Source organism: Salmo salar, chromosome ssa09, assembly GCF_905237065.1.
Source record: "Salmo salar chromosome ssa09, Ssal_v3.1, whole genome shotgun sequence".
NCBI lineage: Eukaryota > Metazoa > Chordata > Actinopteri > Salmoniformes > Salmonidae > Salmo > Salmo salar.
In genome coordinates this window covers 134,549,261-134,575,284 of record NC_059450.1, presented here as the reverse complement: position 1 = coordinate 134,575,284, position 26,024 = coordinate 134,549,261, and the positions used below count along the sequence as shown (strand labels likewise).

The 26,024-nt window shown below is 44.6% G+C and overlaps 1 protein-coding gene across 11 annotated transcripts in view; it reads left to right on the top strand.

Annotated features, from left to right (window-relative positions):
• The window catches only part of LOC106612972 (protein Aster-B), a 98,598-nt gene that overhangs the window by 42,291 nt on the left and 30,283 nt on the right, over window positions 1-26,024 (top strand). For 4 of the 11 annotated variants that reach the window (XM_045724661.1, XM_045724660.1, XM_045724658.1 and 1 more), the window contains exon 1: window positions 25,000-25,173. The exons of 2 other annotated variants lie outside the window; for them this stretch is intronic. In XM_045724661.1, coding sequence (XP_045580617.1) covers window positions 25,046-25,173 — 128 coding nt within the window. In that variant the 5' untranslated portion in view covers window positions 25,000-25,045. Of the gene's footprint in view, window positions 1-7,183; window positions 7,593-24,998; window positions 25,174-26,024 lie in introns of those variants that run through there. 5 more of the 11 variants (XM_045724657.1, XM_045724655.1, XM_045724662.1 and 2 more) reach the window with 4 other exon arrangements.

Genomic DNA, 26,024 nt, shown 5'->3' with positions numbered 1-26,024 from the left:
TAGTCGTTTGCAGGTCAGTAGTCTCCTTATAATCTCGCCCGCCTGACAGGCTTTCTCTCCTACAGGGAGCTGTCCATTCAGCACCACCCTGCTACTGCGCTGGAGCCTCAGCCTCACAGACAAACTTCCACAGCATCCTCCTGTTGCATTCTGTACAGTGCAGAAGATCAGCCCGGGCTGAAATCATCTCAATGTCAAAAGAACAGTCACTGGATAAAACTAACTAGTGAAAATAAATGAATAAATGTCAAACCAGTTATAGTAAGTACTGACTTAGCCACAACAACATGCAGAAACTATACACAACATCCCTAAAAACATCAAACTGTAAAATGGCCACCTGAGCTACCTCCTCAATGCCCATAGATGGCCAGTGCAGTTGACTACATTCATTAGTCTGATGACATCGTTAGAGCAACAAGAGGTTTTGCGTCATTATTGGTTCATGGAAGCGGTCTTCACAGGCAGGAACACAATAACCATGTCAATTTGTACACAAAGACACTGGGTAAGAGAAAATGTGACGTGTCATTGCTGAAAATTCTGCTGGTTTCCAGGAAACATCATGTGGAGTGGAGGACATTGTGGTCGTTTGTGCCACTCTGTTACTGTGGAGCCCAGTGGCTCTCTGGGTATTGTTTATCTGGGAAAACATCTCAGACCTCAAGTATACGTCTCTTTGGTAGTGGCTCATCTTTCTCTTTGGTATTCCATAAAGTAACTGGGTATGAGTAAAGTATTGTCCTGCTGTGTGAGTTAATCTGAGTTCTATCCTTCTGCGTCAGCTATAGCACAAAAGGAGGGTCAGGACTGGCACTGAAGCTATAAACAATGTATTTTGTCCATGCTTTGTCAAATCAAATGACATTTTATTGATTGCGTACATATTTGATGCAGATTTTATTGCAGGTATAGCGAAATTATTATGTTCCTAGCTCCAACAGTCCAGTAATAACTACAATACACTCAAATCCCCCAAATAAAAATTACGGAATTAAGAAATATAGAAATATTAGAACGAGCAGTGTCAGACTCCGGAATATAAATACAGTGCATTCGGGAAAGTATTCCGTCCCCTTGACTTTTTCCACATTTTGTTACCTTACAGCCTTATTCTAAAATGGATTTAAAATCATACTTTCAAAATCTTAGCTAGCAAGCTAGAAGTCATCATGAATCAAGTTGACTATCTACTGGCACATTATTTTTAATCCTTGTCATATGAAGAGAAATTCAACAATGAGTGGTTTGGAAGATATTAGTGGCTAAGCAATCGCTAGCATTGCAAAGCAATCGCTAGCCTGCTATGGAGTGGCTGTGTGACCCCAAGTCTGGGTTTAAGGGTCTCTTTTCCAAGCTCAGTCAGTGAACCCTTTGGAACCCAGGCCTCTTTCTAGAGCTACGACCTGAAGATCACTGACGTCGTCATGATTTGACCTTGTTTTTTTCGAGTTCCCAGTTGTCTTGAAAGCACCATAAATTCAGAAAATGCCAGACTTTGATGACGAAGTTTGATGACAAAATTTGCCCACGAAGGACCTGTTCATGTGAGCACAGCACAACAAGGTGAGTCCAAAAATGTATTGTATTCTGCTGCATAAATGATGTAATATGCCAGGGAGATACAGTAGCAAGAAAAAGTATGTTAACCCTTTGGAATTACCTGGATTTCTGCATAAATTGGTCATCAAATTTGATCTGATCTTCATCTAAGTCACAACAATATACAAACAGTGTGCTTAAACTAATAACACACATTCTTGTATTTTTCTTGTCTATATTGAATACATAATTTAAACATTCACAGTGTAGGTTGAAAAAAAAGTATGTGAACCCCTAAGCTAATGACTTCTCCAAAAGCTAATTGGAGTCAGGAGTTAGCTAACCTGGAGTCCAATCAATGAGACGAGATTGGAGATGTTGGTTAGAGCTGCCTTGCCCTACAAAAAACACCCAACAAATTAGAGTTTGCAATTCACAAGAAGCATTGCCTGATGTGAACCATGCCTCGAACAAAAGAGATCTCAGAAGACCTAAGATTACGAATTGTTGACTTGCATAAAGCTGGAAAGGGTTACAAAAGTATCTCTAAAAACCTTGATGTGCATCAGTCCACAGTAAGACAAATTGTATATAAATGGAGAAAGTTCAGCACTGTTGCTACTCTCCCTAAGAGTGGCTGTCCAGCAAAGATGACTGCAAGAGCACAGCGCAGAATGCTCAATGAGGTTAAGAAGAATCCTCGAGTGTCAGCTAAAGACTTACAGAAATCTCTGGAACATGCTAACATCCCTGTTGATGAGTCTACAGTACGTAAAACACTAAACAAGAATGGTGTTCAGAGGAGGACACCACGGAAGAAGCCACTGCTGTCCAAAAAAACAAACATTGCTGCAGGTCTGAAGTTTGCAAAAGTGCACCTGGATGGAAATTACTGTTGAGTTGTTTGGAAGGAACACACAACATTATGTTTGGAGAAAAAAAGGCACAGCACATCAACATCAAATCCTCATCCCAACTGTAAAGTATGGTGGAGGGAGTATCATGGTTTGGTGCTGCTAAGGTCCTGGACAGCTTGCTATCATTGATGGAAAAATGAATTCTCAAGTTTATCAAGACATTTTGCAGGAGAATGTTAGGCTATCTGTCTGCCAATTGAAGCTCAACAGAAGTTGTGTGATGCAACAGGACAACAACCCAAAATACAGAAGTAAATTAACAACAGAATGGCTTCAACAGAAGAAAATACACCTTCTGGTGTGGCCCAGTCAGAGTCCTGACCTCAACCTGATTGAGATGCTGTGGCATGACCACAAGAGAGCAGTTCACACCAGACATCCCAAGAAAATTGCTGAACTGAAACAGTTTTGTAAAGAGAAATGGTCCAAAATTCCTCCTGACCGTTGTGCAGGTCTGATCCTCAACTACAGAAAACGTTTGGTTGAGGTTATTGCTGCCAAAGGAGGGTCAACCACTTATTAAAACCAAGGGTTCACATACTTTTCCCACCCTGCACTGTGAATGTTTACACAGTGTGTTCAATTAAGACAAGAAAACGTATAATTGTTTGTGTTATTAGTTTAAGCAGACTGTGTTTGTCTATTGTTGTGACCTAGATGAAGATCAGGTCAAATTTTATGACCAATTTATGCAGAAATCCAGGTATTTCCTAAGGGTTCACTTACTTTTTCTTGCCACTGTATGTATACTGTAGCTAAGAAAGTAATACTAAGTGTATGTTGTGTAGTAAGCTATTAGTAGCCCATGTGCCTCGTCCTAATAATATGGTACATTTTTCCCTCTTAATTTTGGCTACTGTTCTGACTTGGTGGTGCACATGTAGCCTATAACCTGTTTTAGAGAAATGTAATCATTGAATATTGTAAGAGCTTTCATTGTCTGCTTATATGCCCCCTTTATTTATCCTACGGTTCTGACTTGGAGTACAGGGAGAATACTGTAAGAATGGCCCATGTTCTGAATTATGTTGCTATACATTTCAAAAGTGCTGAACAAATAGCTATATTGGCTACGTCCTAGCTCGCTCACTAATGTCTTTATCGAAATTACGTCGTCCTCTTATGCTGTAGTTTGTACATCTTAATTGTCAGTAGAAACCACATTTGTTTAAGCAAGTTAGCCACATTAGCTATGTTTTTTTAAAGGCAGTAAATTAGGCTGAATGAACTGTTTCACAGCCAGACAAGGCTCAGCTGAAAGCCAGGTGTAGCAGTGGTAAGGTGTTGGGACTTCTGTTGGAACTCTGCTGTTGGGACAGGACAGGCCCTAACAGTTTGTGGGCACTGTTTGTCACCGTTATAGTGCAATTCATGTATTGTTTAGTGTTGTGTTGTGTAGTGGCTTTGCTGGCATGCATTCCCCCCCAAGATTTACATGCTAAAATCCCCCACCAAGATTTACATGATAAAATCGCCACTGTACATAAATAATAATAACATTATTAATAACAATAACATAAAATAATATGTAGACATTACTAAAGTGACCAGTGTTCAATGACTATGTATACTGAACAATAATAAAAACGCAACATGGAACAATTTCAATGATTTTATGAGTTACAGTTCATATAAGGAAATCAGTCAATTTAAATAAATTCATTAGGCCCTAATCTATGGATTTCACATGACTGGGAATACAGATATGCATCTGTTGGTCTCAGATACCTTAAAAAAAGGTAGGGGTGTGTATTAGAAAACCAGTCAATTTCTGGTGTGACCACCATTTGCCTCATGCAGCGCGGCACATCTCCTTCGCATAGAGTTGATTAGGCTGTTGATTGTGGCCTGTGGAATGTTGTTCCACTCCTCTTCAATGGTTGCTGGATATTGGTGGGAACTGGAACGATCCAAAGCATCCCAGAGATGTGTGGCATTATGTTGTTGTGAACTTTTTAGAGTGGGCTTTTATTGTCCCCAGCACAACGTGCACTTGTGTGATGACCATGCTGTTTAATCAGTTTCTTGTTTCTTGACACCTGTCAGATGGATGGATTATCTTGGCAAAGGAGAAATTCTAACTAACAGGGATGTAAACATAGTGATGTAACAGGAATGTAAACATTATGCACAAAATTTGAGAGAAATGTGTGTATGGAAAATGTGTGTGTATGGAAAATGTATGAGATCTTTTGTTTCAGCTCATGAAACATGGGACCAACACTTTACACATTGCGTTTATATTTTTGTTCAGTGTACATATGGAAGCAGTGTTTAAGGTGCAGGGTTGAGTACTGGGTGGTAGCCGCTTAGTAACAGTGACCAAAGTCATGTCTGTGATAGTGTGACTAGAGATCCCTTATCACATCTCTGGAAGATGTTTTGGCATGCTCAGCATCTTGTTGGAATCTGACAATTTGGAGTGTAATTTACATAATTCTGTGAGGTAAAGCGCTCATTCTGTGAGCCCCTCTATTCGGTCTCCCTCTCAGGCCCACCGGAATGGCAGTAGAGTGGGGGGGAGGGGACAGTGAGGGAAGTGAGGGACAGTGACTCAGCAGCAGGCTCTCTACCTCTCTCTGCTGATGTGGCTGGAGCAGCAGATTTATCACGGGTCTGACTCGGAGTCGGATCTCTGCCAGGCTTGTTCTGGTCACCAGAACATTAATATGATCTCACCCTCCTTTCACACCCTGTCTCCCTCCCTCCTTCCTTCTTTTATCAAATCTCTTGCTTGCTTCTTAAGCTCACTCTCTCTCACGAGGGAGGGAGGTGCATCCACAGAACACGATGAGTGTCAGAGACGTTCAAATAAAAAAACATGTCATTTAACTATTTTAAGTAGGCCCAGTCTGCCATGTTGACAAGTGCTTTCTTTCAACCCACAATTCCCTAATGAATCCCACTTACATATTAGTACAATTAATACACATGATTGAATTTGTGTTATATGTATTCTGCTGTAATTCTACCTACTTTGTGTAATAAACTAGAGAGTCAGTAAAGGTCTGGGTTGTGGTAACAGACATGGAGGGTGGTTAACATTAGTGATAGCTGCATTAGCTGTCTTAATGTGGTGTAATGTGTGCCCTCTTTAAGGTGATTCCAATGGGGGAATATGATGCACTCTGACCCAGTCAGTGCCTGTGGTTTAGTTGCCTACTGTGTTTGGAGAGTGTTGTCATTAAGGGGGCATGGAGAAGGGGCTTCGTGACACTAATGGCCAGTAGCTTCAGGAAGTGATATAGCTTCCTCACCTCCCCATGTATAATACCTTTAATTTTCTCAATGTGTTGTGAAAAGAACATCCATGACAAAACCCATGGCAAAACATGTCAACCCTCTCACAAAATATGTTCCCATATGTAAGCACACACACACACACACACACACACTCTTGTACAGCTTACCTTGTGGGGACACACAATTCAGTCCCATTCAAAATCCTAATTTCCCTAACCTGTACTCTTACCTTAACCTTAACCCAAAAACCTAACCCTAACCCTAAAAATTACCTTAGCTCCTAAACCTAATCCTAACACTAATTATAACCTTTAAAAAATATTTAATTAACCTTCATTTAACCAGGTAGGCTAGTTGAGAACAAGTTCTCATTTACAACACCGACCTGGCCAAGATTTAGCAAAGCAGTGCGACACAAACACATGGAATAAACAAACATACAGTCAATAATACAATGAAAAAGTCTATATACAGTGTGTGCAGATGAGGTAGGATAAGGGAGGTAAGGCAATAAATAGGCCATAGTGGCGAAATAATTACAATATAGCAATTAAAAACTGGAGTGATAGATGTGCAGAAGATGAGTGTGCAAGTAGAGATGCTTAACGGTATGGGGATGAGGTGGTTGGATGGCTATTTACAGATGGGCTATGTACAGGTGCAGTGATCTGTGAGCTGCTCTGACAGCTGGTGCTTAAAGCTAGTGAGGGAGATATGAGTCTCCAGCTTCAGTGATTTTTGCATTTAGTTCCAGTCATTGGCAGCAGAGAACTGTAAGGAAAGGCGGCCCGAAGGAGGAATTGGCTTTGGGGGTGACCAGTGAAATATACCTGCTGGAGCGTGTGCTACGGGTGGGTGCAGCTATGATGACCAGTGAGCTGAGATAAGGCAGGGCTTTACCTAGCAAAGACTTATAGATGACCTGGAGCCAGTGGGTTTGGTGACAAATATGAAGCGAGGGCCAGCCAACGAGAGCATACAGGTTGCAGTGGTGGGTAGTATATGGGGCTTTGGTGACAAAACGGATGGCACTGTGATAGACTGCATCCAGTTTCCTGAGTAGAGTGTTGGAGGCTATTTTGTAAATGACATCGCCAAAGTCAAGGATCGGTAGGATAATCAGTTTTACGAGGGTATGTTAGGCAGCATGAGTGAAGGACGCTTTGTTACGAAAAACCCTAAATCCCTAGAAATAGAATTTGACCTTGTGGGGACTAACAAAATGTCCCCAGTTGGACTTCTGGGGCGGGCGGGCGGGCGGGCAGGCAGGCAGGCCACCTCAGTGCACACTGTGCCTTGTATTAAGAGATTGAGGTCGAGCTGCTGACACTGATTACCTCGGAGTCTGACGAGGAAGCGTAAAATGACTGCAATATCTCCAGGACCATGCAGCCTCGTTCATGCAGGAGAGCGAGTGAGCCATATAGGGAAGAGGAGGGAGGGAGCAGAATGGAGCATGCTCAGTAGGAACCTGGCAGGTGTAGGGGAGACTGGCATCCTCTTGAGTGTATGTTTGTTTATGTGGTGAGTTAGCTCACATGATGTATACACAATACGGTCTACCTCACTGGAGAACAGCTGGAGAACAACTGGCTATTGAAAGGGCTACTGGCACTAGTGCTTACCACTGCGGATCCCTAGCCTCAGCCTGCGCTAGCGAGGGAGAGAGCCCAGCCGATAGGAGAGAACAGGAGCACACCATCACCCAGGCTTCAACCGGAGCAGATCTGTCCATCCACTCCTCCCTCTATCCCTTTCTCCTTCTCGGGGTACGGGAGGCCAGCCTCTGTCCCAGCATGCCGTGGTATAAGCGTGCAGCACAGTGGCGAGAAGATGCCATGGCCATCAGACACTCCTCTTTGCACTGATGAAAGGCTTCAAACTCGCATGGTAAGGCAAAACTGTGTCTACATCAAAGGGAATGTTCAGATGTGGCTGTTGCTATTTAAGCGTGTGTCTGTGAGCAAGGGTATGAGTGGCTGTAAACGCATGTGACTGTGTGTGTGTGTGTGTGTGTGTGTGTGTGTGTGTGTGTGTGTGTGTGTGTGTGTGTGTGTGTGTGTGTGTATATATGCATGTGTGTATAGTATTTCTAATGTAAGAAATGATTTGTTCACATGCATGTGTGTGGGTGTACAATAATGTGTAAGAGGAAATGGCCTGAGAAGGAGATTCACAACCTTTCTCTCATTGAGCATGAGCCTGGTATGTATGTCCAATACTGGACACATGGCAGTGGAGCCTGTCAGTGACTGTTACTGTGTGGACACGTGGCAGTGGAGCCTCTGCCAGTGACTGTTACTGTGTGGACACGTGGCAGTGGAGCCTCTGCCAGTGACTGTTACTGTGTGGACACGTGGCAGTGGAGCCTCTGCCAGTGACTGTTACTGTGGACACGTGGCAGTGGAGCCTCTGCCAGTGTCTGTTACTGTGTGGACACGTGGCAGTGGAGCCTCTGCCAGTGTCTGTTACTGTGGACACGTGGCAGTGGAGCCTCTGCCAGTGTCTGTTACTGTGTGGACACGTGGCAGTGGAGCCTCTGCCAGTGTCTGTTACTGTGGACACGTGGCAGTGGAGCCTCTGCCAGTGTCTGTTACTGTGTGGACACATGCCAGTGGAGCCTCTGCCAGTGTCTGTTACTGTGTGGACACGTGGCAGTGGAGCCTCTGCCAGTGACTGTTACTGTGGACACGTGGCAGTGGAGCCTCTGCCAGTGACTGTTACTGTGTGGACACGTGGCAGTGGAGCCTCTGCCAGTGACTGTTACTGTGTGGACACGTGGCAGTGGAGCCTCTGCCAGTGACTGTTACTGTGTGGACACGTGGCAGTGGAGCCTCTGCCAGTGACTGTTACTGTGTGGACACGTGGCAGTGGAGCCTCTGCCAGTGACTGTTACTGTGTGGACACGTGGCAGTGGAGCCTCTGCCAGTGACTGTTACTGTGTGGACACGTGGCAGTGGAGCCTCTGCCAGTGACTGTTACTGTGTGGACACGTGGCAGTGGAGCCTCTGCCAGTGACTGTTACTGTGTGGACACATGGCCAGTGGAGCCTCTGCCAGTGACTGTTACTGTGGACAATGGCAGTGGAGCCTCTGTGGAGCAGCTGGGGAAAGGAAATGAGGAAAGGATTGGCCAGGAAAAGAGCAGCCCCACAGACTGCAGTTCTCTCTCTATCTCCCTTTTTCTTTCTGTTTCTCCCTCTTTTTCTTTCTCTCTATTGTTCTCTCTCTCACTCTGTTTCCCTCTCCCTTTCCTTCTCCCTTCCACCCTCTCCTCCGAATGTGTTTGTTTATGCGCCGCCTTCTCTGCCGGATAGTTTTAGTGAAGAATTACAGAGAATGGCAGGAAAAAAGGGAGAGCAGCTTCAGCAATCTGCATCCTGCTTCCTCTCTCCACACTCAACCAAATACTTATTTCTCATACCATCACAGTGTATGTGTGTGCCCGCCCGTGTGTGTCCCCAGCGAAAGGTCCATCCTACTGTGTAAGCCTGAAGTCAATTTGATTGGCAGAGGCCTCTTCCGGGAAGCCCAACACTACAATTGTGATGCCCATAGATGTGCATCACTATAGATCAGTCTTTGCTGTCGCTCTGTTTCCCTCATAAACTTTTATGATGAAATACTGGCCTTGTAGGTTAGCGTTGTGGGTTTGTGGTGTTTTTAGGATGAATGAGAGGAGAGGTGGGTGAGTAGTTGTTAGCATAGTGTTACTTCTGAAAGGAGGATGAGGAGGAGTGGGAACCCCAGGGAGGGGGCAGTGTGATAGGTAATGATTTGGCACCTGCCCCAGTGTGGTGACGTCTGCTGTTGATATGACATTCGGAGTGGGTTTAATCTGCACAGAGGCAGCAACAGCAGGATAGGGAGTGAAGCCAATACACAGGAACCCAACCTGGTCTAATAGCATTTTGTGTTATTCTGTATGTAAATCCGAGGCACTCCATTTTAATGTACATTCGGAAAGTATTCAGACCCCTTGACTTTTTCTACTTTTTTTTACGTTACAGTTTTATTCTAAAAAAAAAATCCCTCTATCTGCTACAATACCCCATAATGACAAAGCAAAAACAGGTTTTTTGAATTTTTTGCAAATGTATTCAAAGTAAAGGCCTTATTTACATAAGTATTCAGACCTGTTGCTCTGAGACTCAAAATTGAGCTCAGGTGCATCCGGTTTCCATTAATCATCCTTGATATGTTTCTACAACTTGATTGGAGTCCACCTGTGGTAAATGCAATAGATTGGACATGATTTGGAAAGGGACACCTGTCTATATAAGGTCCCACAGTTGACAGTGCATGTCAGAGAAAAACCAAGTCATGCGGTCAAAGGAATTGTCCATAGAGCTCCGAGACAGGATTTTGTCGAGACACAGATCTGAGGAAGGGTACAAAAAAAGGTCTGCAGCATTTAAGGTCCCCAAGAACACAGTGGCCTCCATCATTCTTAAATGGAAGAAGTTTGGAACCACCACGACTCTTCCTAGAGCTGGCTGCCCGGCCGAACTGAGCAATCGGGGGAGAAGGGCCTTGGTCAGGGAGGTGACCAAGAACCCGATGGTCACTCTGACAGTGCTCCAGAGTTCATCTGTGGAGATGGGAGAACCTTCCAGAAGGACAACCATCTCTGCAGCACTCCACCAATCAGGTCTTTATGGTAGAGTGGCCAGACGGAAGCCACTCCTCAGTAAAAGGCACATGACCGCCAACTTGGAGTATGCTAAAAGGCACCTAAAGACTCTCAGATCATGAGAAACAAGATTCCCTAGTCTGATAAAACCATGATTGAACTCTTTGGCCTGAATGCCAAGCGTCAAGTCTAGAGGAAACCTGGCACCATCCCTACGGTGAAGCATTCTGGTGACAGCATCATCACTGAGAGACAGTCAGGATTGAGGGAAAGATGAACTGCACAAAGTACAGAGACATCCTTGATGAAAACCTGCTCCAGAGCGCTCAGGACCTCAGACTGGGGGCGAAGGTTCACCTTCCAACAGGACAACGACCCTAAGCACACAGCCAAGACAACGCAGGAGTGGCTTCGGGACAAGTCTCTGAATGTCGTCGAGTGGCCCAGCCAGAGCTCGGACTTGAACCTGATCCAACATCTCTGGAGAGACATGAGAATAGCTGTGCAGCGACGCTCCCCTCCAACCTGACAGCGCTTGACAGGATCTGCAGAGAAGAATGGGAGAAACTCCCCAAATACCGGTGTGCCAAACTTGAAGCGTCATACCCAAGAAGACTCGAGGCTGTAATCACTGCCAAATGTGCTTCAACAAAGTACTGAGTAAAGGGTCTGAATACTTATGGAAATGTCATGTTTCTGTTTTTTTTTTTATACATTTGCAAACATTTCTTAAAACCTGTTTTTGCTTTTTCATTATGTGTAGATTGATTAGGAGGAATATTTTAAAAAAAATTTTAGAATAAGGCTGAAACGTAACAACATTTGGAAAAAGTCAAGGGGTCTGAATATTTTCCGAATGCACTGTATGTTTTGTATGGTTACATAAGACAGATGGTTACTTAACACAAAAAACTAAACAAGGGCTTAATGAGCCCCAGGTGTGGGCCAATATCAGACCAATTGGACTGAAGGGAAATTTGAACATAAAGCTCACCTCGTTGCCTCTGTTCGTCAAAGCCCAGTTGGCCAAAGGAGTAGCGACTGTGGCTTACGATATGACGATCGGTGTTCGAGCCCCGCTGGGGATCACACCGTTTTTTTTCCCCCAGAGCCTGGGAACCTTAAAGACCCAAGGCCCTAATGCCCTTTAAAGGCCCAAAGCCCTAGGGCATAATGCCAAAAACAGAGAGCCATGCCCTGGTACTTTCATAGGCTTCCAGGGCTATGCACACTTGTCAATATGCCTGAAAAGAGGCACTCTGATACGGATTCAGAGATTAGTGTACTGCCCTTGAAGGCCGAAGGCATTTGGTTAAGTAACCACCAATCGGTCGCCAAAGGGATATGGTCCAAAGTACCCACGGTTCTGAGGGGCTTGTAACCCTCAAAAGTGTCAATATAGCTCTCCCTATTCGGCCTGAGTAGTAACCACCTATCGGTCGCCGAAGGGATGTGGTTCTCCAGTTGTCAAAAACCAGGTTTCTGATTTCGAGCCGGTACCTGTCTGCCCCACACGGGCATGACTGTGTAAAGACGGGAATACGGAAATTACCGATCTTCACCGTGTTACTCACACGGTCTAATTGTTTTCCCGTTCTCCCGTATGAAAATCCGGACCACAAAAAAACACTTGAAACTTGAAACTTGATGGGGGTTTTTTTGCACGAAAGGGCACACATAGACGAACATTTCCATCTAATTTAAACCGTTTTTCCATTACAATTTATAATAGAAAATCGAGTTTTAAGTTTGTGAAAAAAAGTTCTGGTTACCATAAAAATAGATTCCTATGCATGCAATTTTCTAAACAGGGGCTAATTGTTGCCCATCACGAGAGAGGGTATGAGCCAAAATTTGGGACCTCTAGCCCCTCGGGAAGTATTTTTAATCATTATTTGAAAATTTCAGAAATTGGTCGAAAAAGTTACAAAGTGCCCACTTTTCATTTCGCTCCAGAGACTAAGTCCAACTGTGGGCCTGGTATTATTTTGGGTTACCAGGACGAAATTTTTAAAACGGTTTTAAATACTTTTAAAGGGTATACAGACCTACATACCCACCCTGAGAGCACCCTACTACGGGCCCAAGTCAATGGGGGCCGGCCTGGCTGATTTATGGAAGTTTAAAAAAAAGTCCAAAAACTCACACCGCCTGCTCACTCTCGTCCCACAGCTGCTGATCCACCACCGCGGACTGCTCACCCTCGTCTACCAGCTGCTGCTCCACGGACAACTCACTTTCAACACACTGCAAATACCCAGGGTTCTCCCAGGGCTCCAGCCGCGGTGCAACACCGTTGTTAGGCTGCATACACTGCCATGATTCGGGCTGCTGTCTCTCAGTTGAACGCCGGCTAGATTGCATAGCACGCTTCCATTCTATAGTAGCAGGCTTAAGTGCATGGACAGACTTGAAATGTCGGTCTATCCGCACGATATTCAGCTTGGAACAAAGCCCACAATCACGTCTTAGTCTGCTGCTCATAGCTTCTCTCTCCTGCCTTCCTGCGTGCGTGTCTGTCTCTTTGTTTGCTCTACCAAACATCAACCTAACCCTAACCAGGGGAACCAGGGGATGGAACTCACACTGCACGTATCTGACTGTTAGCCTACTGGTGGCTGATACTGTAAAGGCAGTTCCTTTATCATGTGGACCAAACACTCGCACTCAGAGCGGACTGCAGTGTTTGTCTGTACACACACACACACACACACACACACACACACACACACACACACACACACACACACACACACACACACAACATTAATCTATTATACAGCGCTGCCTTGCCTTCCTACAGGGACATGTTCTGCAGGGTTATTTTCAGTGACATAACAATGGAGGCTCCCCAACCCGGGCTGCACCAAGATGGGGATGCATAATTAAAAGCCGTAAGGGATGAAGAAAGGCCCTTATAAATGAAATGTCTCTGTATTATTCAGTAAGGCCAGTGCCATGGTAACTGTTATGTGGCAAGCTGAATTTGTATTATTCGGAAGGATTCCAATGGAAGCATCCAACACATGACAAAACGCTAGACAATTTCCCCTATCCCTTAACACATACACAGACACACACTTACACACTCTCTTTCCACTTGCCATGAAAAGAACAACTGCAAAGTGGCCTGGGTTTGCCAGATTTCAGAACAAAATTTTGTCTCTCTCTCGCTCTTTCTGTCTCTCTCTTTCTGTCTCTCTCTGAGTGAGACACACAATTGTTCTCCCTGGACTGGAGCCTAGCTGTTCCTACTGTCTCTCTCTCAATTCAATTCAGAGACTTTATTGGCATGGGAAACATATTTTTACATTGCCAAAGCAAGTGAAATAGATAATAAACAAAAGTGAAATAAACAATCATAAATAAACAGTAAACATTACACTCACAAGAGTTCCAAAGGAATAGAGACATTTCAAATGTCATATCATGGCTATATATGTAACGTCTGCTTCCAACTCACACTCTCAAACACATAGATCCCCTGAACGCAGCTCACTCTCCACATCCCAATCACCTGAATTCTGATCACCTGTTCACACACCTGTATGTCATTATCACACACTATTTAGTTCAGTTCTTTGCACCCCATCATTGTGAGGTATTGTTTGTTTTTGAAACTTCTTTTCTGAGCTCTGGTTTTCCTGTAATTTAATCCTCCCGTGTATGATCGTTTTTGCCTGCCTCACTAATGGCGCCTTTTGCCTATTCCCTGTCTGTACTTTAGCCTATTGTATTTCCTGTTATCAACCTATTGCCTGATCTCCCGGAAGACGTTACAAGCCTTTTCCCTGCCTGTACTGTTGCCTTTTTGGACTCCTGTGTATGACCTTCTGCCTGCCCCTGGGCCCAGCTACCTGCCTCCTCCTGTGTATGACCTTCTGCCTGCCCCTGGACCCAGCTACCTGCCTCCTCCTGTGTATGACCTTCTGCCTGCCCCTGGACCTAGCTACATGCCTCCTCCTGTGTATGACCTTCTGCCTGCCCCTGGACCCAGCTACATGCCTCCTCCTGTGTATGACCTTCTGCCTGCCCCTGGACCCAGCTACCTGCCTCCTCCTGTGGTCCTTTACAATAAACACCTGCTGTGCCCTGCGCTTGAAACCAACTCTCTGTCTCCCATCATGTTCATTACAATATACAGTGTTGTACCGATGTGCAAATGGTTAAACTACAAAAGGGAAAATAAATCAACATAAATGTGGGTTGTATTTACAATGGTGTTTGTTCTTCACTGGTTGCCCTTTTCTTGTGGCAACAGGTCACAAATCTTGCGGCTGTGATGGCACACTGTGGAGTTCATCAAAATTGGATTTGTTTTTTGTGGGACTGTGTAATCTGAGGTAAATGTGTCTCTAATATGAACATACATTTGGCAGGAGGTTAGGAAGTGCAGCTCAATTTATACCTACTCTCTGTTTAGGGCCAAATAGCGTTCTAGTTTTCTTGTTCATACATTCCAATGTGTCAAGTAATTCTCTTTTTGTTTTGACATGATTTGGTTGGGTCTAGTTGTGGTGCTGTCCTGGGGCTCTGTGAGGTCTGTTTGTGTTTGAACAGAGCCACAGGGCCAGCTTGCTTAAGGGACTCTTCTCCAGGTTCATCTCACTGTAGGTGATGACTGTTAATATCTCTCACTCTCTCTGTCTCTCTCTCTCTATCTGTGTATTCACCATATTCTCTCCAAGCGGCCTGTTGTCATCTCCAATTCTTTATAAGCTTTCCTCCTGCGCGGTCAGAGCTTTCCAGGGATATTTCTGCCAAACAGTTAATTTTCGGGATGTAAAAAAGTTTTTAGTGTAAACTTTAACGACTAAAACCAAATGTAAAGTATGTGGAAAAGATAATGTAGCGATATATTTTTTTTATAATAAAATCTTTGAGAGCTAACAATCACCAAAGTAAAATCTAGACGGTCTGGGAGAATAGAAAATTCCTAAAATAAAGAATTTAGCCGTATTGATTTTGTTATTAGGTTTGAGCAAAATAACACCGCATTAGCCATGACTGAAGGCATAGAATATGTAGGAAAATAGCTTTAAAAGTGCAACATTTTCTCTCAGCTCCATGGCAAAATGTGTAGAATTGCAGGAACTGACCTTTAAAACTGCAAAAATGTCTATGAACATTTTTGTAGAATTGCAGGAAATTGGCTTAAATTCACGATGGGGGCCTCTAAAATGTTCTCTAAAAGTCGGCCGCGCCAACAGCCAACCATGTCCATTGCCATGCCCCCCACCACCTAAGCCCCTTTTAGATCCATAAAAACCCCTGCTTTCCCTGTATATCCAGCACCCTGATGTAATACATAACATTATCAGTGCACGGATAATGTAGTAACATGATGCTGTTAATGTACAGTATGTGACATAGACAAGCACCATAGACTAGCAATACAATGCAATATAATCTGACACAGGTTGATATGTTTTAGGTTCTAAGCTTCCTTTTATCTATTTATAGTCAAATGAAACGAGCTCTAAAGTGTTCAGAGATGCACCTAGCATCCTATCATAATCAATACAAACCTGCAAAACAACAGTCATATAACTAGCTGGCCATATTTTGCTTCAACATACTCTTGTGTGTTTGATTGCTGGCATTGGCAAGGGGATCGTGCAGCCCATATCTGTTGATTATGTGTGAGGAGAAGGGATGGTGATGACTGTCTATCTCAGCTTTGGGTTATTATTGGATTGTTATTATTGGATTATTGGATTCTCATTCAAGTGGAGGTGGATTCTGGCTAAGACACAGCCTGTGAAAATGAAGTGCCATTTCTGCATCATATTCTCACAAGTTTCTATCCAAGCTTTCCAATACTACTGTGCGAGGAAAACAGATATATCAGAAAGCAGGGGACACTGACCCAAAGGCAGCGGCTCTTCTTTATATAGGCTGAATGGTTATTGAACAAGCCTGTTGTAATGATGAATAGTATGGAGCCAGGCCGGGGCAGTTGAGTGTTAACAGAAGCTGAGAGCATTTAGTCTACAGTGTTAACACTCCTCCTGTACTCACACAGAAGCCTGCACCTCGTCATTAATGGACCGTGAGCCGTGTTATTTAGGAGCAGCCAGGCGTACAGTCCACAGCATCCGTCCCTGCCGTTCCTGCCTGACGGGTGGCTAGCTAATGAAAGTACACGCTGAAGGGTTCCATCTGTACGCTTGTTTTTTCAATGAGCGTTGATTGAACATTAAAGTTTTTTTCCATTAAGCTTTTTAAAAAGCATAGTAAAGAACCCATTCCCTGAATTTCATATATTACCTCCATACATGAGAGAGAGACCTTTGAGCACCTGGTGATTACGGAGCAGTTGGAATATAAACATTCTCTCTCCCAGATAAAAATAATAGGTCAGGTTTTGATTTGTCATAGGCCTGTTGATAAAGGCAGAATGGACATTTCTCCGTTTCTAACCCCACTCTGCATGTTTTTGTAAAGCACAACATTTGAATTTAATTACCCTTGTATTAAATCATTGTGTTTCTCTTTTCAATGTTTTTATTATCATTTTCAAAGATTTACAGCATTTCAAATAGTTAATTGTGTTTCATCCATATCAGGTTATTTCGATGTATTCGTATGATTCTTTCTAGATAAAATCCTTAATCTCAGACTAGTCATTCTGTAATACAGTAGCTGGGTGTACAGGTGCATGAAGTATTGACTTGATCACAGTGGTTCCCTATAGTGGTCAGATTTCTAGGGGTACAGCAGTAAGTTGGGGCCCAAATAATAAAGAAATACCCCTCTCTCCCAGTCAGTCAGTCAGTCCTGCATGTCAAAATCAACCCTCTCACCACTCCCATGCCCAGTGCTTCTGCCACGTCCTCCACAGATGGCCCTGTCCCTGTCCCGTTGGCGGTTGGTGCCATGCCGTGTGTCCTGTGGAGGGCTTTGTCCTGTTGGCAGCCTGTTTCCTCTCCCTCTGTCACCCCTCAGTGACCCTGCCCCCACAACTCCCTGCAGTCCCAAGCACGCTGTCTTTCTGTCCCCAAGTGGCTCTCAAAGCAGGGCAGGGATGGATGTACAGTGGTAGTTTCACTGTGATACATATCTAACTTATAGTCTAGTGTAAAACACTATCAGACTGTGGCTTGTATTCACACACACACACACACACACACACACACACACACTACAGTTTTGCTGAATTGTCTCAGCAGGACTCACTAAATATCTTCTCTGTGTCCTGTCTGCTGAGTGTAAGGGGGAGAAGTGACAAATTTCTAACGTGAGGAAAGCACATGGATCCATGCTCAGAGGATGATGCTCTCAGATTAGAGCTTGTGCAACACTGCTTTCAGCGAAGTGCACTTTAAAACGCCATGCCAGTAGATAACCTAGTGTGTGAGTGCTATCCTAATATGTCCCAACACCCATTGACAGGATAAATATCTGATTGTGAGGCGGTCCATTCTCCCCAACCCCACCCCCTCTCTGTTTCTCTCTCTCACTGTCTTTCTCTGGTCTCCCACTTAAAGAGTGGTGGCAACACACACAAATGGCTTGTCGCCTTGGTAACCACATGGACAAATAACGCCGGCTGAGACAGACACTTCTGATGCAGTTATGCAATGCCGCATTGGGGTTGCCTATGGTGACGGTGTAAACAGTCCTTTGGCCCAGAAAGACAGAACAGAGGCTCTCAACATTGGGCGGTCATTGGAACAGCGTCTAAAAGAACGCAATACTGACCCGTGTGGCACTAGTAGTAAACCAGGCCTGGGGCAGAACAAGCCATTTAGCCATCTAGCTACTCCTATGGACCCAATACACTACCCAGTCATGCCTTAGTGTTTCTCTCAGTGTTGGTCAGTTGGGCCATCTGGGTCTCCCCTGGGTGCACAACAATGAGAGCAAAAAAAAGTAGGTTAGTTTTGATGTGAGGCCAGGCAGGCTTATCCAGGCAGGGAGAGACTGGGCTGTGGGCTGGGTACGAGTCTTTTGTCCCACAGCACTAGCCAGAGCACCCACAGGGTCAATTATTTCCAGCACCAGACCTCAGGCTTTTGTTGGGGTGTTTTCTTTACATGAAACTGAGGCTAAATCATAAGGCACAAATATTGTGCGTATCATTGCAGTATGTCTGATGCTGTACTATGTACTACTTACTGTATGTACTATACAAAGTTGACAAATGGGTCTTTTGATATATGCAGCTTTCAAATTTAAGAGCATGAGAAGGTTAGGTGTTTAATCCATTTTACATCAGCATTTAAGCTATGTGAGTGACCCAACTTTGAACAAAGAGTTCCACCCCCTTGGATAAGGCCTTTTTGGGCGAACCTGGGTGAAGTTTTCCACTCAACCTGATGAACTTAGTGATATGGTGTATCCAGGCAGCATACACATCCTTAATAGGCTTTGAAAAAAAGTATAAATCACAACTTTGCCAGTGGTATTTTTAGATGCTCTCTATCTTGATGGAACCACTCAAGTCCAGTCCTGCGGAGGCAGCAAGGAGCTAAAGCCTGATGAAGGGTAATATTAATTTGTGTAAATTAGTTATTAATTATGGCCGTGTTTACACAGGAACCCCAATCTGATGTTTTTTTTTCACTAATCAGATCATCTCTGAAAAATATCTGCTGTGAAAAGATCTGTGATTGGTCAAAATACCAATTAGTGGAAAAATATCAGAATTTGGCTGCCTGTGTAAACCTAGCCTATGTGAAGCTAGGTAGGCCTATGTAGCCTACTGAAGTGGCATTGGCTGATAAATTACCTTGTTGCCAACTTAAAACTACAGTTTCTTAGCGAGTCATGAGGATGACAGTATTTAAAGTGGTAACTTCAAATGCAAAGGTGAGTGAAAATAACTCAAGCAAGCATTTTTCACTGCAGCAGAATGACTAATGACAAAAGTGTAAATGCGAATGTCTTTGAAGTGCAGATTTGACATATGGCTTAAGGTCTGTAGGAGTTGGACTATGAGATTTATGATCCATACGCCAGTGTAATATCTCAAGTATTTCATTGTTTCCTATTTTCATTACACCAGCTATTGGTGGTGCTGGAGGCAACTATAAATAAATCAACTATAAATATTGAATCCACTGTATGTTGTGAGATTAAAATGTTAATAGAAAAATTATACTGAACAAAATCAAAACGTGAAAATGTGAAGTGTTGGTCCCATGTTTCATGAGCTAAAATAAAATATCCCAGACATTTTCTGTATGCACAAAAAGCTTGTTTTTCAAAAATGTTGTGCACAAATTTGTTTACATCACTGTTAGGGAGCATTTCTCCTTTGCCAAGATAATCCATCCACCTGACAGGTGTGGCATATCAAGAAGCTTGTGCTGGGGACAATAAAAGGCCACTCTAAAATGTCGGTTTTGTCACAACGCCACAGATGTCTCAAGTTGAGGGAGCATGCAATTGGCATGATTACTGCAGGAATGTCCACCAGATCTGTTGAATGTTAATTTCTCTACCATAAGCCGCTCCGTTGTTTTAGAGAATTTGCCAGTATGTCCAACCGGCCTCACAACCGCAGACCACGTGTAACCACGCCAGTCCAGGACTTCCACATCTGGCTTCTTCACCTGTAGGATCGTCTGAGACCAGCCACCCAGACAGCTGATGAAACTGAGTATTTCTGTCTTGTGGGGAAAAACAAATTATTATTGGCTGGGCCTGGCTCCTAACTGGGTGGGCCTATGCCCCCCCCAGGCCCTCCCATGGCTACGCCCCTGCCCAATCATGTGAAATTCATAGATTAGGTCCTAATGAATTTACAGGTAGACAGGACGGACAGCTGATCGTCCTCTCCAATTGACTGATTTCCTTAAGTGAACTTTAACTCAGTAAAGTCGTTGAAATTGTTGCATTTGTATTTTTGTTCCGTATACGTCACACCTTGTAAATTAGACGCATACGGGAATAGAAAGAGATGCTTGTATTGCCTGTTGATGTAAACACATTTCACAATTAGAAATGGCCTAGTTCTTACCTTGGTTTGTAAACTCAGCAAAAAAAGAAACGTCCTCTCACTGTCAACTGCGTTTATTTTCAGCAAACTTAACATGTGTAAATATTTGTATGAACATAAGATTCAACAGCTGAGACATCAACTGAACATGTTCCACAGACATGAGACTAAAAGAAATGGAATAATGTGTCCCTGAACAAAGGGGGGGTCAAAATCAAAAGTAACAGTGTGGCCACCAGCTGCATTAAGTACTGCAGTGCATCTCCTCATGGACTGCACCAGATTTGCCAGTTTTTGCTGTGAGATGTTACCCCACTCTTCCACCAAGGCACCTGCAAGTTCCCGGACATTTCTGGGGGGGAATGGCCCTAGCCCTCACCCTCCGATCCAATAGGTCCCAGACGTGCTCAATGGGATTGAGATCCAGGCTCTTCGCTGGCCATGGCAGGACACTGACATTCCTGTCTTGCAGGAAATCACGCACAGAACGAGCAGTATGGCTGGTGGCATTGTCATGCTGGAGGGTCATGTCAGGATGAGCCTGCAGGAAGGGTACCACATGAGGGAGGAGGAGGTCTTCCCTGTAACACACAGCATTGAGATTGCCTGCAATGACAACAAGCTCAGTGTTACGCATCCCTTTGACCCTGCAGTCTAGGGTGGATGGAAATGAGACCCGTAACATAACTCATGCAAAGTATAATAGTGAAAAGGAACAGTGAGAACCGAAAACCACAGACAACTGAAAGTTACCGTCAAACTCTAAATGTTCCTTTTTAAACACACGGTAAAGGGGTGTGAGAAAAGGGACTGAGCTGGACCCAAGGAAAGAAACAATAATTCAAAACACCCCTAAGCTAGTCTACCTGCTTCAACAACAGCTAGCTCACTAACCAATAAAATACAGTGGGTGGTCCGCCCAGTTCTAACTAGTGTATTTAGCCTCTCTGGGCTAGGTGGGACGCTTGCGTCCCACCTACTCAACAGCCAGCGTAATCCCGTGGCGCGATATTCAAATACCTCAAATGCAAAAACTTAGGACTATTTTACACCATTTTAAAGACAAGACTCTCGTTAATCTAACCACACTGTCCGATTTCAAAAAGGCTTTACAACGAAAGCAAAACATTAGATTATGTCAGCAGAGTACCCAGCCAGAAATAATCAGACACCCATTTTTCAAGCTAGCATATAATGTCACATAAACCCAAACCACAGCTAAATGCAGCACTAACCTTTGATGATCTTCATCAGATGACAACCCTAGGACATTATGTTATAAAATACATGCATGTTTTGTTCAATCAAGTTTATATTTATATCAAAAACCAGCTTTTTACATTAGCATGTGACTAGCATGTGACTAGCATTCCCACCGAACACTGCCGGTGAATTTACTAAATTACTCACGATAAACGTTCACAAAAAACATAACAATTATTTTAAGAATTATAGATACAGAACTCCTCTATGCACTCGCTATGTCCGATTTTAAAATAGCTTTTCGGTGAAAGCACATTTTGCAATTTTCTCAGTAGATAGCCCGGCATCACAGGGCTAGCTATTTAGACACCCAGCAAGTTTAGCACTCACCAAAGTCAGATTTACTATAAGAAAAATGTTATTACCTTTGCTGTTCTTCGTCAGAATGCACTCCCAGGACTTCTACTTCAATAACAAATGTTGGTTTGGTCCCAAATAATCCATTGTTATATCCAAATAGCGGCGTTTTGTTCGTGCGTTCAAGACACTATCCGAAAGGGTAAATAAGGGTGACGAGCACGGCGCATTTCGTGACAAAAAAATTCTAAATATTCCATTACCGTACTTCGAAGCATGTCAACCACTGTTTAAAATCAATTTTTAGGCCATTTTTCTCATAAAAAAGCGATAATATTTCGACCGGGAAAGCGTGTATACGTACAAAGAGAGAGAAAATAAAAACATCTCGTGCCCTCGTGCACGAGCCTGAGTCTCAGAGTACTCTGACCGGCCACTATCCAAACGCGATAATGCTTTTCAGCCTGGGGCTGCCTCGATATCATTCAGCTTTTTCCCGGGCTCTGAGAGCCTATGGGAGCCGTAGGAAGTGTCACGTTACAGCAAAGATCCTCAGTCTTCAATAAACAGAGACAAGAAGAACAAGATCTTGTCAGAGAGGGCACTTCCTGTAAGGAATCTTCTCAGGTTTTTGCCTGCCATATGAGTTCTGTTATACTCACAGACACCATTCAAACAGTTTTAGAAACTTTAGGGTGTTTTCTATCCAAAGCCAATAATTATATGCATATTCTAGTTACTGGGCAGGAGTAGTAACCAGATTAAATCAGGTACGTTTTTTATCCGGCCGTGTCAATACTGCCCCCTAGCCCTAACAGGTTAAACAAGGTTTACCTACGGGTAGTGTATGCCCATGGGCGACTTGTCTTGTTACACCCTTTTCCCACCAAACAAACAGAAAAACACTATAACAAAACTCACAGGATAACCGGACAAATGTGACATATAGTGTTGTAAAACAAAAGTTTGTTCAATATAGAAAGAGAGAGCTGGGGACACAGCGAGCGAGATTGAAAGAGAATGTGTTACAGAGAGAGGTTGAACACAAAGAGATTGATCTGGGGAGAAAACAACTGACTGGGTTTTTAAACCAAGGGAAAGGGGCTGTGATTGGGTGAGGGAAGAGGAGCAGGTGTCTTCTGTTTGGGGACTGATTGATGACTGATTGGTGAATGATGATTGTCACCTGTGAGGGGAGAAGGAGAGAAAAGAAACACACAGAGGATACCTGTATCCGTAACACTTTGTCTGATGATGCTGTGACACACCGCCCCAGACCATGACGCACCTTCCATCTCCAAATCGATCCTGCTCCAGAGTACAGGCCTTGGTGTAACGCTCATTCCTTTGACGATAAATGCGAATCCGACCATCACCCCTAATGAGACAAAACCGCGACTCGTCAGTGAAGAGCACTTTTTGCCAGTCCTGTCTGGTCCAGCAACGGTGAGTTTGTGCCCATAGGCGACGTTGTTGCCAGTGATGTCTGGTGAGGACCTGCATTACAACAGGCCTACAAGCCCTCAGTCCTGCCTCTCTCAGCCTATTGCAGACAGCCTGAGCACTGATGGAGGGATTGTGCGTTCCTGGTGTAACTCAGGCAGTTGTTGTTGCCATCCTGTACCTGTCCCGCAGGTGTGATGTTCGGATGTACCAATCCTGTGCAGGTGTTGTTACACATGGTCTGCCACTGCGAGGATGATCAGCTGTCCACCCTGTCTCCCTGTAGCGCTGTCTTAGGCGTCTCACAGTACAGACATTGTCATTTATTGCCCTGGCCACATCTGCAGTCCTCATGCCTCCTTGCAGCATGCCTAAGGCACGTTCACGCAGATGAGCAGGGACCCTGGGCATCTTTCTTTTGGTGTTTTTCAGAGTCAGTAGAAAGGCCTCTTTAGTGTCCTAAGTTTTCAGAACTGTGACCTTAATTGCCTACCGTCTGTAAGCTGTTAGTGTCTTAACGACCGTTCCACAGGTCCTTCCTCATACTCTCTCTGCCACTGTCACTCTCCCGCCCTCATACTCTCTCTGCCACTGTCACTCTCCCGCCCTCATACTCTCTCTGCCACTCTCACTCTCCCGCCCTCATACTCTCTCTGCCACTCTCACTCTCCCGCCCTCATACTCTCTCTGCCACTGTCACTCTCCCGCCCTCATACTCTCTCTGCCACTGTCACGTTCCCTCCCTCACTCTCTCTGCCACTGTCACGTTCCCTCCCTCACTCTCTCTGCCATTGTCACGTTCCCTCCCTCACTCTCTCTGCCATTGTCACGTTCCCTCCCTCACTCTCTCTGCCATTGTCACGTTCCCTCCCTCACACTCTCTGCCATTGTCACTCTCCCTCCCTCACTCTCTCTGCCATTGTCACGTTCCCTCCCTCACTCTGCCACTGTCCCTCTCACCCCTCTTCTACTCTATCAGCCTGTGTGTGCCTGTGAATATTGGATAAAACTAGTGATTGCGAGAGTTGAGAACACCCTTGCTTGGATACAGACATAGCAGGCGCACCAGTCAAGAGGAAGCGCTGACAAATGCATGGGCAACAGGGCGCACCAGTCAAGAGGAAGAGCTGACAAACACACAGGGAACAGGAGAGAGGGGAGTCTCTGAGTGAAAAAGGGAGGGAGGGAGCAGCCTTAGATAGACACAGAGAGATAGAAATAGGCTGTGGACTAGCCTCAGTACACTCTCCAAAAGGAACACTCTGTGCTCTCCTCTCTGCTTCCTCTCATCTGCCTGGCATGCTCCAGAACCCTTCCTCCCCCCTTCCCCTCATCCTCCTGTCCCTCCTCCTTCCCCCCATCCGTGGCTCCCTCTGGTTGAATGAAGCCTTGGCTTGAAAGGGGGCTGATCGCATCGGCGCTGGGTCTACATGGCTACCAGGTTAGTGGGGAGGGAGAGAGCAGCCTGCCTGTCTGCATGCAGAAAGACAGACACACTTGTGCTGCATTCCAATGCTGTATATGCAGATGAAGGGGGTGGAAGGGGAGTGTCAGTCAACAGCCCAGCGATCCTCTTGTCCCGTTTGGCAGGTGTTGTCACAGGGACGTAATCTAGCTTGTTATTAAGAGATCACGCTGGCAGGAGGAGATCAGACCCCTAAGCCTGCTGAAGGAAATCTCCCAGGGCTCTTCTCTTCTCTCTCTTCTGTTCTGTTCTCTCCCGGGGAGAGAGGAGGAGAAGGAGCACTCAGATGAGCCTTGGATGAACAGCTCCTTGCTGCTCCTTTCTCTATATGAGGATATGGAGGTTTTTGAGTGCGTCACAGCAACCAACGGAAGCTGGATGTTTGTGAACAATGTAAAGGATGCTGTTGTGCCTATGATTGACTGGTGAGGACTTGAGACCATTGATCGGCTTGGATATGGTGGCCTTGTAGTTCTGTGGCCCAAGCGGATTTAACGTGTGTGTGGGTAGTTGGGGGGGGGGTAGTGTGTTTATTGTATGGAGTTTATTGCATGGGTGTATTTATGTGATGTTTGAGTGTGGTGTGTGAAAGTGTAGGCTAGTATTAGTTGTGTGTATGTGCTGTTTGAAGCTGTGTCATGCATGATTTGTGTGCGTGCGTGTGTTTTGCCGTTGAGCTCGGTCCACCCCTGCACTTTTAGCATGGTGAAGCACAAGGTCCATTGTCAGATGGGTATTTTCCAGGGTCAGCAAAAGCGTCAGTGAGAACAAGGCCCCTCGGAACAGCCCGGAACTCTGTGCATTGTGAAGCAAAGCGAAGCGTTGCCCTTCTCGTTTGGATAGCCTGAGCCCAGAGATTTAGAGCGCATTACAAAAAGACAGCAACAAAGTGTCTCCGGATTTGCTTTTCTCACTGGGCATGTGTAGAGTACCAATCTCATTATGATGCTTTTCAACCTGTATCTTATTGCTCAGTGTTCTTTCTTTGACCATCATTTGCTTGTGTGATCTATATTTGGTCTATTTGTGTTCCATGTGCAGTCCAAGTGCATTGTTTTGTCGTTCTGCTGCAGTATGTACAGTCCGTGTTCTTATCAACCTTATCTTACATACAATACAGTCAGGACTGATTGTTTATGGTGCTGTAATGCAGATGAGCCCAGCTGCTTCCCTGCCTTAGGGACCTGCTGTAGCTACACACACAACCTGGTCTCAGGGCAATTTGTAGGATTTGGTACGTACGTTTAGTATGATATATTACATTACTTTAGGATAC